The 14510-nt window shown below is 41.7% G+C and overlaps 1 protein-coding gene across 1 annotated transcript in view; it reads left to right on the top strand.

The window, feature by feature from the left end:
- Positions 1 to 14510, top strand: part of ATP9A (ATPase phospholipid transporting 9A (putative)) — a 129319-nt gene that overhangs the window by 64641 nt on the left and 50168 nt on the right. The window contains exons 10-13 of the mRNA XM_038749912.1: positions 4647 to 4723; positions 6428 to 6588; positions 6955 to 7097; positions 7328 to 7440. Of these exons, the coding sequence (XP_038605840.1) occupies positions 4647 to 4723; positions 6428 to 6588; positions 6955 to 7097; positions 7328 to 7440 (494 nt within the window). The remainder of the gene's footprint in view (positions 1 to 4646; positions 4724 to 6427; positions 6589 to 6954; positions 7098 to 7327; positions 7441 to 14510) is intronic.

Genomic DNA, 14510 nt, shown 5'->3' with positions numbered 1-14510 from the left:
GAAATAGCTAGAGCCAGGTATCCCTATTTTATAGAGAACAGTGCTTTGCACATAGTAAGTGCTTAATAAATGCCATTATTATTATTATAGAGGAGGGGGCTCACTAGATTGTAAGCTCCTGATAGTCAGGGGTCATGTCCATTAAATCTTTTGTATACTTTCAAGCATTTGTGCAGTTCTCTGCACATGGTAGATGCTTAATAAATATTATTGATTGATTGGCACAGGGTGGGCAAGACACTTTATGCAAGTCACAACAGAGCAGACAACCAGGAGCAGAACTCCTGTCTCCTTGACTACTATTCTGTTGCATAATGTCACTTTGAAAGTATGCATCCAAGGATATGAGAAAAGTGAGGGCTTTCAATACTGCTAGACTGACTGCCTTTTGAACAGCAAATTATCAAAAAAAACTTGGCTGTGGGTAATATCACAGGCTGATTTGTGAGCCTTTTGTGTGCAGAGTTTCCTTTGAAGTCAGTGCAAAGGCACTGTGAAAATTTTTTAGATTACAGTCAAAGTTTAGTTATCTGAGACAAACAGGACCCAAAGTTCCATGGCTATCTGGATAACTTCATTAATAAAGAATAACTAGCATAGATCATGCCTGGCTGCTTTAATAGATTAGTAGCCATTGTGAAAGGTTCTGCACAAAATCCTGCCTTCTTATTGACCCTTTATTATGCCACAAAGTCAGAATGAGCAGGGCCACACAGTCCTTGATTCTACAGGCACCATCTTCTTTCCCGGGCAATTTTTTTTTCCATATTCGGTAAACCAGAATCATGGTTCCTCAAGATCTAATTGATCGTATCTGCTGCTTTTCTAGAAAGTGATGAGCTTAACATTTACCTGGTCAGAAAACAAAGGATTCGAACTACATTTTATAAAGTTTAATTATTAACGAAATATACTAGCCAGAAAAGATAGAGGGAACTACTAAGAGTATTTCCTAGCACTGTTAATACTACACTCAGTGGGAAGTGAAACTTTGGGGAACATAGTACAGTGAAACTCCATTTTCCTTATTACACAGATACCTATTTACAGCTCAAAAATATTAAACAAGGTGGTGACTTACATAGAGTTACACTCATATTTTTATGCTTTGCCTCTGCTATTAAAGTACAAGTTCATTGTGGATAAGGACATGCCATTTTGCTATTCTGTACTTTCCAAACATCTGGAACAGTGTACTCCAACAAATGGGTGTTCAATAAATGCAACTGTACTACAGATGTAAGCCGTATGGAGTACAGAAGCAGCATGGTCTAGTGAAAAGAGCAGGGGCCTGGGTTCTAATCCCAGGTCTGCCACTTGTCTGCTGTGTGACCAGGGGCAAGACACCTAACTTCTCAGTGCCCCCGTTTCCTAATCTGAAAATGGAGATGAAATACCCGTTCTCCCTTACCCTGTGAGTCCCATGTGGGAAAGGGACTGTTTTGAACTGATTACCTTGTATCCTCCCCAGTACTTAGTACAGTGCTTGGTACATAGCAAGCATTTAACAAATATTGTTATCATTTTTGCTACTTAGCAAAACAGTGCAGCTTAATAGAAAGAGCATGGGCCTGGGAATCAGAGGACATGAGCTCTAATCCTGGCTCCATCACTTGCCTGCTGTGTGAACTTGGGCAGCCATTTAACTTCTCTTTGCCTCAGTTTCCTAGTCAGCATTCCAAGTACCATGAATTTGGCATTTTAAAGCGTAAAATGCCTTTTCAACACCAACCCCCCCGAAGCAATAGGTTGATTCAGTGTGGTTGTGACAGATTAGAAATATCTTTATGCTCTTCTATTTTTTTTTGTTAATATTACTCTTCTAATCACTATTTTGTTTTAATTTGAAGGCGGCTCCTTCTGTCTAGATTTTATTTTCCCCTAAAGTGTTTGCTCCAGCGATTGGAATTGAACTGTGCCTCTCAGGAGTAGTGTTACTAGGTTCAGGCCGGGATAACAACAGCAGGAGTATCAGCTGCTGCTGGGGGGTTTGGAGTGCTCTGCCATCTACTGATTAGAATACCATACATTTCACAACCTGGCATATGACTGAGCCAGCTGTTTCAAGGATATACTGATAGTTCCTAAGAAAGTTATTTCTCTTGTTAGTGTGGCTCAATTTGGGCGTTGGGTTCAATGTATGCATTTTTAATGTGGCTTTTTAATAATAGTACAGTATTCCCCGTAAACTCTTTCTCCTGCTTTAAGGAGCAGCAAAATATGTTAGATTCATTGTAATTGTGGTATTTGTTAAGAACTTAATACATGCTGGGGTAGATAATCAGGTCGAACACAATCCCTGCCCTACATGGGGTTCCTAGTCTAAAGGGAAGGGGAAAAAGGGTATTTACTCTCTATTTTACAGATGAAACAGAGGTATGGAGAAGTTAGGTGGTTTGTCCAAGGTCACACAGCAGTCAAGTGGCAGGGCTGGGATTAGAACCCCAGTCCTCTGATTCCCAGGCCAGTGCTCTTACCATTAGGCCACGATGCATCTGTTTAATGCCTCTGCCTTAAATTCATTCATTCATTCAGTTGTATTTATTGAGCGCTTACTGTGTGCAGAGCACTGTACTAAGCGCTTGGGAAGTACAAGTTGGATAGAGGAGTTGCCAATTTTGTGAGCCCTGGGATTTAATCCTACCGTTCATTCATATTGTGCTCAACACTCTGTGAAGTAATCAGCTAATGGGTCAGCATTATTCTTTATTTATGATCAGCAGCTTTGAGCTGGTAGGAGTACTTGGAAGATGGAGAGAAGTATATGCTGTTTCCTAACTGGCTCCTAGGGCTTTGTTTAATAAAGCTGGGTTTTCTTGTTTAAAATTATGACACCATCTCTTCTAAGGGGCCAAGATGTTAATTTCTTTTTCTGCAATTGTAAAATGTACAACCACAAAAGTAGATGGTTGAATATCTGTGTGTTTGCACAAGTCCTGGGGTAAGCCTCTAGCTAAATTTTTACTCAGGGTCGATTTAGACAACAGTGCAGCCTTGTGGTGAAGGAAAGGTTTTGTGTGAACCTGGAACTTTTCTTTTTCTGGATCTTTTTCTCACTTACTGTGTCAGCAGAAGTCCTTGGAATAAACCTGCAAAGTTTTAAATTCTGGAAAAGGGAGTATTTTGGTTCTCTCTAGGGGAAAGTGGAGGTTCTGCAATAATTTCCCATCAATCAGACTGCTTGGGGGATTGAGAGTATCGAGAATTTCAGCTCTTGGTCGGGTTGAAAATGCGAGAAGAGCCGGAGCACGGATGAAAGGGCAAAGCTCTTTTAAGTAATAGTGCTCCTGGAGTTTGAAATCGCACACAGCAGGTAGGATGAAGAACTATGACACTCTCCCAGTTTGTGTCCCTCTAGATTAAATTCGTAAATTGGGTTTTAAAGAAACTTTTTGCTCCAAATTTGTCAAAACCCCAACTTGAGAGATGTTTTAAAATTGTGCTATGGGACTAATTTTGTGTTCCATTTTCAGGGATGGCATTTTAAAATTTGGAGGTTTTCCTTTGTTGTTTTAGGCATCCAGGAATGGTAATTTAACACTTTTCCCCACTATTTTCTGCAATTAAATTATGGAAAAAAATGAGATTGAAGTGCAGTCTTGTTTCTCTGCTCCTTTGGTTTCCATAACCTCTGGCATTTTTACTCTGGCAGAATTATATTCATAACCTCATTTGGTAAATTCTAGTTGAGAGGACTTCTGCTTATTCTCCATGAAAAGAAAAAAAAACTGAAACCAAGCTCTTGGCTTAATTGTATGATCTGAAATGTAGAAACAAGAGCATGGATAGTGTTCTACAGTACATGGCAGTGGGGTCGTAGTTGGTAGCCAGGAATTTAGAAAGTGATCTGGTTTCTATTCCCCATTGCACAATATTCCAGTGACTTTTTTGTTGTTGTTTTTGAATTCTGTGATCTTGGAAAACAGACACAAAAGGGAGAGGCTATAATCTAGAAGGCGCAGGAAAGTTTCCATATCACATATGCTATTTTATCATGACTTCAAAGGTGCTTTATCAGTCTGTAGTCCCACAAGGATGAGAGTTTTAAAGAATCAAAAATAAACATGAGTTTCTCCAAAGGAATTACTCACTGAGAAGGATTTTTTGTTTTGCACATTGATGACTCAGATCCACAAATGTTCATTTAACTCAGAATCCATTGCATTTGAGGAGGTCTCCTTTCATTGGGTAGAGAGCTGGACCATTTTAAGGTTCAGCCGGCATTATTCGCTCATTCATTCCGTCCTATTTATTGAGCGCTTCCTGTGTGCAGAGCACTGTACTAAGTGCTTGGGAAAGTACAATACAACAATAAAGAGTGACAACCCTGCCACAACGAGCTCACGGTCTAGAGTAGGGGAGACTGTATTCTGGCACTCCCAGAATATACGTACACCCCCTACCTCTTTGTGCGCTGCCCTTTGTATACACACTTCTGTGCCTGTAACAGTGGTTATGGAAAAGAAAAGAGCAGGGGCAGCTTCATGACATCCATGCAGCTTCTCTTGAGGTTGATGGATCCTGGGTTGAAATCCCTACCTCATCCAACCATGTCCCCAGGAACCTAGCTCATACCATCTTTTTCCCATCAGTGTTTAACTAATATTTTCTTTGGTCTGTTCTTGGTTCAATAAATTCACCCGTAGGTACGGTGGTCGGCGTTGTTCTTTACACAGGCCGGGAGCTACGGAGTGTGATGAACACCTCAAATCCACGAAGTAAGGTATGTGGTCCAAATAGATGTGGTACTCATGACCGCTCAGTTACGAGACTATACATTTAAGCTCCCTGCTGGAAGGCTTGAGACGAGGTGGTGGTGGTTGGGGGTGCCTACATCATGGGTGATGGGAGTGAGAGAGACAAACTGATCCCATAGGATTGGGGCCAAGAGAGACAAGATATCGGCCTCACTTCTTGCTAGCTTGCCGGTCCTTGGCCCTCACCAGATTCTAGTGGCAAGCCAATGGCTCTCTTGCCCTCAGCGTGATTGAGGCATATACCCATTGCCCCATAAGCACCTCAGACAGCTTTGGGAAGGCACCAGGGAAGAGGCAGCTGCCAGGGTTACAACCAGTAGATTGAAAGCTCCTCAAGGGCAAGTATCCTGTCTACCGAGTCTGTTGTCTTGTACTCTTCCAAAGGCTTAGTACAGTGCTGTGGACACCGTAAGCACTCAAATGTCATTGATAGAGGGCTCCTCACTTGCACAGCAGTTGGGCAAATCTTGTGGGCCTCAGCTAGCCCATCCCTGGCTGCTGACATTCCCTGCTTTCTGACTGACCCTCAACACTCTGTCCCCTCAATTCTCCACTCCAGCTTCTCCCTTGGGCTCAAAATAAGGAGTTGGTTCTCCAGTGAGATGATATATTCATTTTTTCTGTCAAGTACTATTGGAAGGGAGGAGTATTTCAAAATTTAATGCTGAATTTGATTCTTCTTTCTTTCTTTTTTTACTACCCAGGGGTGGAGACTTCCCCGTGTCACATCCTGGGAAGGGCACAATCTGCTCCTTTTCTTCCACCTTTCTTCCACTCAGGCCAAAGCTGTTCTCACTCTATTCCTGGCTACGGCCCTGGTGCTGACCCAGAGGAAGATTAGCTGGAAGGAAAGGGAGAAAGAAGGTGGCAGCCTCTGCCCCTAAAGCCGAAAAAATGCCCCCCTGCAACTCTTCCCTTCACTTCCACAGCATTCCAGGGAGAAACAGCATGGCCTAGTGGATAGAGCACAGGCCTGGGCATCAGAAGGACCTGGGTTCTAATCCTGGCTCCATCACTTGTCTGCTGTGTTACCTTAGGCAAATCACTTCACTTCTCTGTGTCTCAGTTCCCTCATTTATAAAATGGAAATTAAGACTGTGAGTCTTATTGTGAGACAGGGACTGTGTCCAACTCAATTATCTTGTACCTAACCCAGTGCTTAGAACAGCGCCTGGTACATAATAAAACGCTTAACAAATACCATTATTATTATTATTATTGGGATATGGAGTTGAGGTAGAGAAAAGCTCACCCAAGGCCCCATCCAAGCACTAAGTCATGGGTTCAAATCCCGGTTCTGCCAATTGTCAGCTGTGTGACTTTGGGCAAACCATTTAACTTCTCCGTGCCTCAGTTACCTTATCTGTAAAATGGGGATTAAGACTGTGAGCCCCCTGTGGGACAACCTGATCGCCTTGTAACCTCCCCAACACTTAGAACAGTGCTTTGCAAATAGTAAGTGTTTAATAAATGCAATCATCATCACTAATTTAGACAACTCACATGCCACAGACCAGAGTCATGAGGACCAATTGCTCGGTCTCTTGGTTCCACAGAAGCACCGGGAACAAAGTGTCCGGTTTGCCCAGATGGAGCATTCTGTTAATCCCAGGTTTGTTTTCATCACGCTGACTCTTCCAAACATGACCTCTTGTCCCACTTCCTTAAAGATCGGGCTGTTTGACCTGGAAGTGAACTGCCTCACGAAGATTCTCTTCGGAGCTCTGGTGGTGGTCTCGCTTGTCATGGTGGCCCTTCAGCACTTCGCTGGTCGTTGGTATCTTCAGATCATTAGATTCCTCCTCTTGTTTTCCAACATCATTCCTATCAGGTAAGGCTAACAAAGGAAAATGGTATTTTTCTTAATCAGGTCGTCTATATTTAACTGATTTTGAGCCTCAGCATTCATTGTTTGTGAATTTCCTGACCATATTCCCAGGACACAGGTATAGTAGTAATAGTGTTTGTCACCTACTGGATGCAGAGCACTGTATTAAGGGCAGAGAAAAAAGTACATGTTTGAAAATTAGACACAGTCCCTACCGTCTGAGGGGTGTGTGTGTGTAGGGAGAGAGAGAGACAGAGAGAGAGAGAGAATCAGAAAACGTGTATAATGCATATCACAAGTAGTATTTAATTTTCTGGAGAATAAATGGATAACTCTCTTTAATCACTTTGCTCTGGTCCTTCTGAACAGCTTGCGGGTTAACCTGGACATGGGGAAAATTGTTTACAGCTGGGTAATCCGAAGGGATTCCAAAATTCCTGGAACAGTGGTTCGCTCCAGCACGATTCCAGAGCAGCTTGGAAGGATATCTTACCTACTTACCGATAAAACAGGTAAGCCAGGCAGTCAGGGAAACATGAGTTACCATTCAAATAAGAGTCATAAATGCTTTGGGATAATATTTATTTTGCAGAGTCAAAGTCAATATGTTTTTTTCTCCTGGGAGGTTACTGTAATTTGCCCCTTCATTCTTTTCCTTTGCAAAAACAAGGAGAAAGTCTTTATTTGAGGTAATGTTCTTCCAAACCCTAAGGCGTAGTAATTCCTGCTTTCTGTATTACAGGAACTCTTACCCAGAATGAGATGGTTTTCAAACGGCTTCATCTTGGAACAGTAGCTTATGGATTGGATTCAATGGATGAAGTTCAGAGTCATATATTTAGTATATACACTCAGGTAAATTTCCTTGTATCAAAGACAATTCCCTCCCATTCATCTGTGAAAGGTAAATCAAGCTGTTTATACTATTCCACTTTGCCAAAAAGGACAGACATTGGGAAAAATTAAAAGAATGGTGCTATATTTCAATTTTTTTTCACCTGTGTGTCAATGTTTCCTTCTCTTTGCTTGGCTAATGAAACTAAAGTAGGAAAAATTTACCTGCTGCATACTGTCTAAAACAATTTGACTTAATTTTTTTTTTGTTTGGCTTCCTCTTCATCTACACCCATCTTGAAACTGAATTTAGTATTGCAGATAAACCAGGAAAGTTTGAGAGGTGAATCCAGTGTCTCATGGACAAGCCATTTAGTTTGTGTTGTAAAACTAATCATTGACAAAAATTGTGAGGGAAGATGCAAATAAACTTCTAAATTTTCTAGGATGTGGAGATTCAATTAGCTGGAGTTACATGGAAAAAGAAAAGGAGGGGGTGGTCAGAGTAGAAAATAGTAGTAATTTGCCTCCTGTTAAACCATAGGCCTGATGGTACAAAGCCCTGCAAAACAAGACAGAATCAAGCTTAGTGGTCTTTTTCTCAATAGGCTACCTAAATGTTATCAGAGATTTGTTTTTAAATAGAGTTTATGTTGAGACTTGGCTGCTGGCAAACCATGAAAGAATGGGTTTTTTATGATAAGAAAGCTAGTGATGAATGTAAACGAAGAAGTGTCCCTCTGTGCCAAGTAGTATAATGTCATTGCTGATATTTGATTTTCTTCTCATATTGGCTATCAATCATAGCAAAAGTGAAAGTGTTGCTAAAAAATAACTGGAAAATGTCAAAATAACAAATAAAGGACAAAATGTGGGGAGAGGATGGGAGAGTGTTAGGGCACATGTTTTGAAATTTTGAAAAAAAAAAGCCTACTAATATCAGAAAGGTCACTTAGATCTACACCCCCATTAGGTAAAGTCAGCAGGCTTTTCTGATTGATATTGACCAAGCAGAAACCTAGGTGCTTATTGGAGATACTGATTAATCCTTCTGAATTAACTGTATTAATTTTTCTAAGGAAAGAAGTTGAGTAGCTGTAGTAAGCTGCTCCTTTCAGATTCTCATCCAAGAAAAATGTCAGGGGAACTCTAGAGATAAGTCTGTCATGTCTTTTCCTAAATTCATCAAACTCAGATAACTATGCTGAGGTACAGAGTTCTTATCCTTCCTGTGCATTCCGGGATTCCGTTATCAACACCCATGTTCTTTCAGACCAGAGTTTAACGCTACCTGTAAAATTTCCCTTTCCAGCACTCCTCCCCTCCCCCAGTTCCACAACACAAAGCAGTTTATTTTCTATAGCATTTGGGTGATTGTTTTTCTTGAAACTAGAAGACACTTTTGTTTAGGTTTGACTGCGGTTATTTTTTTTTCCCTTTCAACTCCACATTCTTGTGCCTCTCGGTGTCCAAGGTGGTGATATTTCCTCAGAGTCATGTAGAGAATTGAGAGTGGTCCCCTGCACATTGTAAGCATTCAATTACTGTTACTTTTTTTTTTTTACATTACTACTAAAATGTATCAGTTGGTATATTTCCCATTCACTGTTACCCCCGCTCTTAATGATTAGCTTTTTCTGCTCCTTGCCTTCTAAAACTGCTGGGAAAACACTGCTTTGGGTTTCTTGGGGTTTGTTTGTGGAGGAACTAGAGAAACTAGGCATGAAGTCATGGCTGAGGGGAGGCAGCACCCTGGAAGCAGCCCAGGCATGGTATTTCTGGAGAGAGAGCCTTCAGAGTCAGAATTGATGTTTCTGACCATGATATTGTTCAGCGTGGGTGAGAGTGGCTGATAAGAATGATACATGTGACAATCCCTTCCTTATTGAGTGCATTAAAGACTACCCATTGCTCCGTTGTTTCGTTTGCTGCTTGGAGTACCTGGATCAGTTTTCATTTCTCATCCTCATTATTGATTTCATACCTACTACAGACAGAGCTCAGAGCAGTTATTGAGCAGCTACTATGTGGAGTAATAATAATAATAATAATAATGACATTTGTTAAGCGCTTACTATGTGCGAAGACTGTTCTAAGCGCTGGGGGGAATACAAGGTGATCAGGTTGTCCCACGTGGGGCTCAAAGTCTTAATCCCCATTTTACAGATGAGGTAACTGAGGCCCAGAGAAGTTAAGTGACTTGCCCAAAGCCACACAGCTGACAAGTGGCGGAGCCAGGATTAGAACCTATGACCTCTGACTCCCAAGCCTGTGCTCTTTCCACTGAGCCACGTTGCTTCTCATTGTACATTGTGCTAGACACTTGAGAACATACCTATAGCCCATAAGTATTTATGTCTATCCTTCTTCAACTCTTGAGAGTACATTGTACAGTCAATATTTTTATGGTATTTGTTAAGCGCTTACTATGTGCTAGGCCCTGTACTAGGAGTCGGGTTAGATACAAACATATCAGGTTGGCCACAGTGTCCCACATAGGGCTCATAGTCTTATTCCCCATTTCAAGGATGAGGTAACTGAGACACAGAGAAGTAAGTGATTTGTCCAAGATCACCCAGGAGATAAGTGGTGGAGCTGGGATTAGAAACAAGGTCTTTCTGACTCCCAGGTTTATGCTTGATCCACTAGGCCACACTGCTTCTCTAATAATAATAATAATAATGGCATTTATTAAGTGCTTACTATGTGCAAAGCACTGTTCTAAACACTAGGGAGGTTACAAGGTGATCAAGTTGGCGCACAGTCTTCATCCCCATTTGACAGATGAAAGAACTGAGGCTCAAAGAAGTGAAGTGACTTGCCCAAAGTCACACAGCTGACAGTTGGCAGTGCCGGGATTTGAACCCATGAACTCAGACTCCAAAGCCCAGGCTCTTTCCACTGAGCCACTCTGCTTCTCCATTTATTTCCATTTATATTCTCTATTTATTCTGATTACCCTATATGGAAATATTTTAATGTCTTCCCCCTTGAGCATGTCAGCTCTTTGTGGACAGAATGATAAGAATGTACCATTCTTATCAGCCGCTCTCACCCGTCCTGAACAATATCAGGGTCAGAAACATCAATTCTGACTCCGAAGGCTCATTCTACAGAAAAGTGTCTGCCAACTTTATTATATTATAGTCTCTCAAGCACTTAATGCAGTGCACTGCAACTGTGGTTGCTCAATAAATACCTTTTTTACTACTACAGAAGAAGTAAATGACATGGTTCTTCACTTTGATGAGTTTACAGTTGGACAGAGCAGACAAGCAAACACAAATTACAATAAAAAACTAGAACCAAAAATAAGCACTTAAATAGATAAGAAATAACCAAACATACATGAGTGCCGAGGAGTCTGGTGAGGTTGTATAACTAGGAAGGTGAGGGATTAGTCAGGGAATGTTTCTAAAGGAGGTGACTTTTAGAGCTTTGAAGGTGGGGATGGATGTGGTTTAGCAGGTGTTGGTACCTTTTTGAAGCCCCTACTGTGAGTCACCCAGTTTCTAAAGACAATTAGTTGTCTTTCAGCTGTCTGTGGTTATGCTTCCTTTTTGCTTCATTGTGGCAATAATAATAATTGCAGTATTTGGTAAACCCCTATTTATGTGCCAAGCCGTTTCAGCACACTGGGGTAGATATAGTAATCAGATCAATCAATCAGTCAATATTTATCGAGTGATTACCGTGTGCAGAGCACTGTACTAAGTGCTTAGAAGAGTATAATATAACAAAGTTGGAAAATACATTCCCTGCCCACAATGCTCCCACACAGTCTGTTTTCCAAAGGGGCTTACAGTCCAAGGCGGAGAGAGAACAGGCAGTCAATCCCCATTTTACAGATGACACAACTGAGGCTCAGTGAAACGAAACGACTTTCCCAAGGTCACACAGCTGACAAGTGGCAGAGTTGGGAATAGAAGCCGGGTCCTCTGATTCCCAGGCCTGTGCTCTTCCCATTAGGCCATGCTGCTTCGTTGTGCCTTCAAAACACCCATGCAGCTGTTATTTCATAGTCTCTCTAATTGTCTTTTCTTTTCACATTGTCTTTGTCCAGTGAAGCTGTGATCCACTAAGCATTGCTTTGAGCTAACTGTCTCACTTGTTCCAGATCTGGCAGGACTCTATGTGGGAACTTGTATGGAAAGTGAATTGTTTTAAAAAGGTTGCTATAAAGCTGCTGCAGAACCCCTTGCAAGTATTTTGATCTCTAGGATCTTAACATTAAGCTGATTCGGTCAATCAGAGGCTCTTTTTTTTTGATTCTCTGGTTATGTTGCATCTTAACTGATGTTTCAATTCCCTTTTCCTCCTATCTGTAATTTATGTGTGTGTCTGTTCTTCCCCGCTAGAGTGTTAACTCCTTGAGTTAACATTCAAGAGAAGTAGCGTGGCTCAGTGGAAAGAGCATGGGCTTGGGAGTCAGAGTTCATGGGTTCGAATCCTGGCTCCACCAGTTGTCAGCTGTGTGACTTTGGGCAAGTCACTTAACTTCTCTGTGCCTCAGTTGCCTCATCTGTAAAATGGGGATTAAGACTGCGAACCCCACGTGGGACAACCTGATGACCTTATATCCTCCCCAGTGCTTAGTACAGTGCTTTGCACATAGTAAGGGCTTAACAAATGCCATCATTATTATTGAGGGCAGGATTATGTTGACTAATTCTGTCGTAATAATGATGACAGTGATAATTGTGGTATTTGTTAAGCGTTTACTATGTGCCAAGCACTGTACTAAGCACTAGGGTGAATACAAGCAAATGAGATTGAACACAGTCCTTGTCCCACATGGGACTCACAGTCTCAATCTCTGCTTTACAGACGAGGTAATTGAGGCACAGAAAAATGAAGTGACTTGCCCAAGGTCACACAGCAGACGAGTGGCAGAGCTGGGATTAGAACCCACGTCTTTCTGAATCCCAGGCCCGTGCTCTATCCACTAGACCATGCTGCTTCTCTAGATGATGATGAAGATGATGATTAGTATTATCTTAAGTTGTTACTGTGTCAAGCCCTGTTCTAAAAGGTGGGGTAAGGTACAAGTACACAGTCCCTGTCCCACACAGGACTCACAGTCTAAGTAGGAAGAAGGTCAGATATACTCTCCCAAGTCCTTGCTTGGTACAGTGCTCTGCACACAGTAAGTGCACAGTAAGTACCACTGATCGATTGGTAACACAATAGTCAGTCCAACACTTGGCTCTCACATAACTGCTGTGATTAGTTTCGGTGAGTGCCAGTCAAGTAAGGAAGGGTTGTTATCACTGTCACAGCTGCTTAGTTCAGTGCTCAGACAGAGTATGCACTCAATAAATACTATTGATTGATTTTTCAGGGAGAGGTTTTGAGAGAATAGGAAAATGATATACAGCTGTCTGTATTTGAAGAAGACACTGTTTGACAAGGAAGTTCATCTGTGAGCACCTATGTGGCTGATGAGACCAATGTGGGACCCGCAGTCTGGCCAAGTAGTGCATTAATAATAATAATAATAATGGTATTTGTTAAGCAGTTACTGTGTGCCAAGCACTGTTCTAAGCACTGGGGTATATACAGGGTCATCAGGTTATCCCACGTGGGCCCCACAGTCTTAATCCTCAATTTACAGATGAAGTAACTGAGGCACAGAGAAGTCAAATGACTTGCCCAAGTCACACAGCTGACAAGTGGCAGAGCCAGGATTAGAACCCATGACCTCTGACTCCCAAGCCCATACTCGGATTTCCACTGAGCCATGCTGCTTCTTCCAAAAAAAAACAAAAACCCAACAAAACCCCCCCAAGGCCTCTTGTGTCATCATGCCTATGTTTGCCGTACCTCCTTGTTTTGTGGGAAACTAAAGCAAATCAAAAATATTTCAACAACAGGGAACATATCAATCAATTTTTTTTTATCCCTCCTGACTGTTAGCTCACTGTGGGCAGGGAATATGTCTGTTTATTGTTGTATTGCTCTCTCCCAAGCACTTAGTACAGTCAATAAATAGCATTGAATGAATGAATGAGCATGCAATTGTGTGTGTGTGTGTGTTTCTGAGCACATAGTATCATATGGTCTGTTTGGTCTAGTATTGGCCTTTTCAGTCACATTTATTAGTCAGTTTCATTGTTAGTGGTGCCATCTACTTGTTTTGTTTTTTTGTCTGCCTGTCCCCTTCTAGACTGTGAGCCTGTTGTCGGGTAGGGACTGTCTCTATATGTTGCCGATTTGTACTTCCCAAGCACTTAGTACAGTGCTCTGCACACAGTACGCGCACGGAGAAGCAGTGTGGCTCAGTGAAAAGAGTGCACGGGGCTTTGGAGGCAGAGGTCAGGGGTTCAAATCCCGGCTCCACCACTTGTCAGTTGTGTGACTTTGGGCAAGTCACTTAACTTCTCTGTTCCTCAGTTACCACATATGTAAAATGGGGATTAAGACTGCGAGCCCCCCGTGGGACAACCTGATCACCTTGTAACCTCCCCAGCACTTAGAACAGTGCTTTGCACATAGTAAGTGCTTAATAAATGCTATTATTATTATTATTAATAATAATAAATATGACTGAATGAATGAATCTTCCAGTGTTAAGAACAATGGAATATACCTTTGCCAGGATGCTTGGCTTTTACAAAACTTTGAGATGCTAGATGTAGCAGAAAATCCAAGGGACTATAGCCTCACAAACAGTCCTGGCACAGATCAAGGTGAGCCTGAAATGGAACTTCAATCTAGAAAGTCCCTGACCAGAACCAGCACAGGCCATTTGAATCTTTATGGCTCAGATTTTTGTAGCTGTTTTATAAAAACAAGGACATAACTCTTTGTGAACTGTAAAGGTCAGAAAACTACATTTCCTGTGTAGCACTCTAACTCATAATTCTTGTTTTGGAAAGCCTCATAAACTGAGATGTTCAAGGACCTGTTGAAGACTTACAGTTTCAGCAGTGCCTTGGGTATGCTGGGAGGACCAGATGTTGGCAATATTTGCGCAAATGTGACCTACTTAGTTTAGCCAGATGAACGGCTCAGGGTCACATTAGAAAAAAATCCTGAAAACTTTGAAGGAATAATTGCTTCAGAAGTAGTGTTAAAAAGGAGATGATAAT

The sequence above is a fragment of the Tachyglossus aculeatus genome, chromosome 8, assembly GCF_015852505.1.
Source record: "Tachyglossus aculeatus isolate mTacAcu1 chromosome 8, mTacAcu1.pri, whole genome shotgun sequence".
NCBI classification, from domain to species: Eukaryota; Metazoa; Chordata; class Mammalia; order Monotremata; family Tachyglossidae; genus Tachyglossus; species Tachyglossus aculeatus.
The sequence above is the reverse complement of the archived record's forward strand: the minus strand, read 5'-3'. Positions and strand labels throughout refer to the sequence as shown.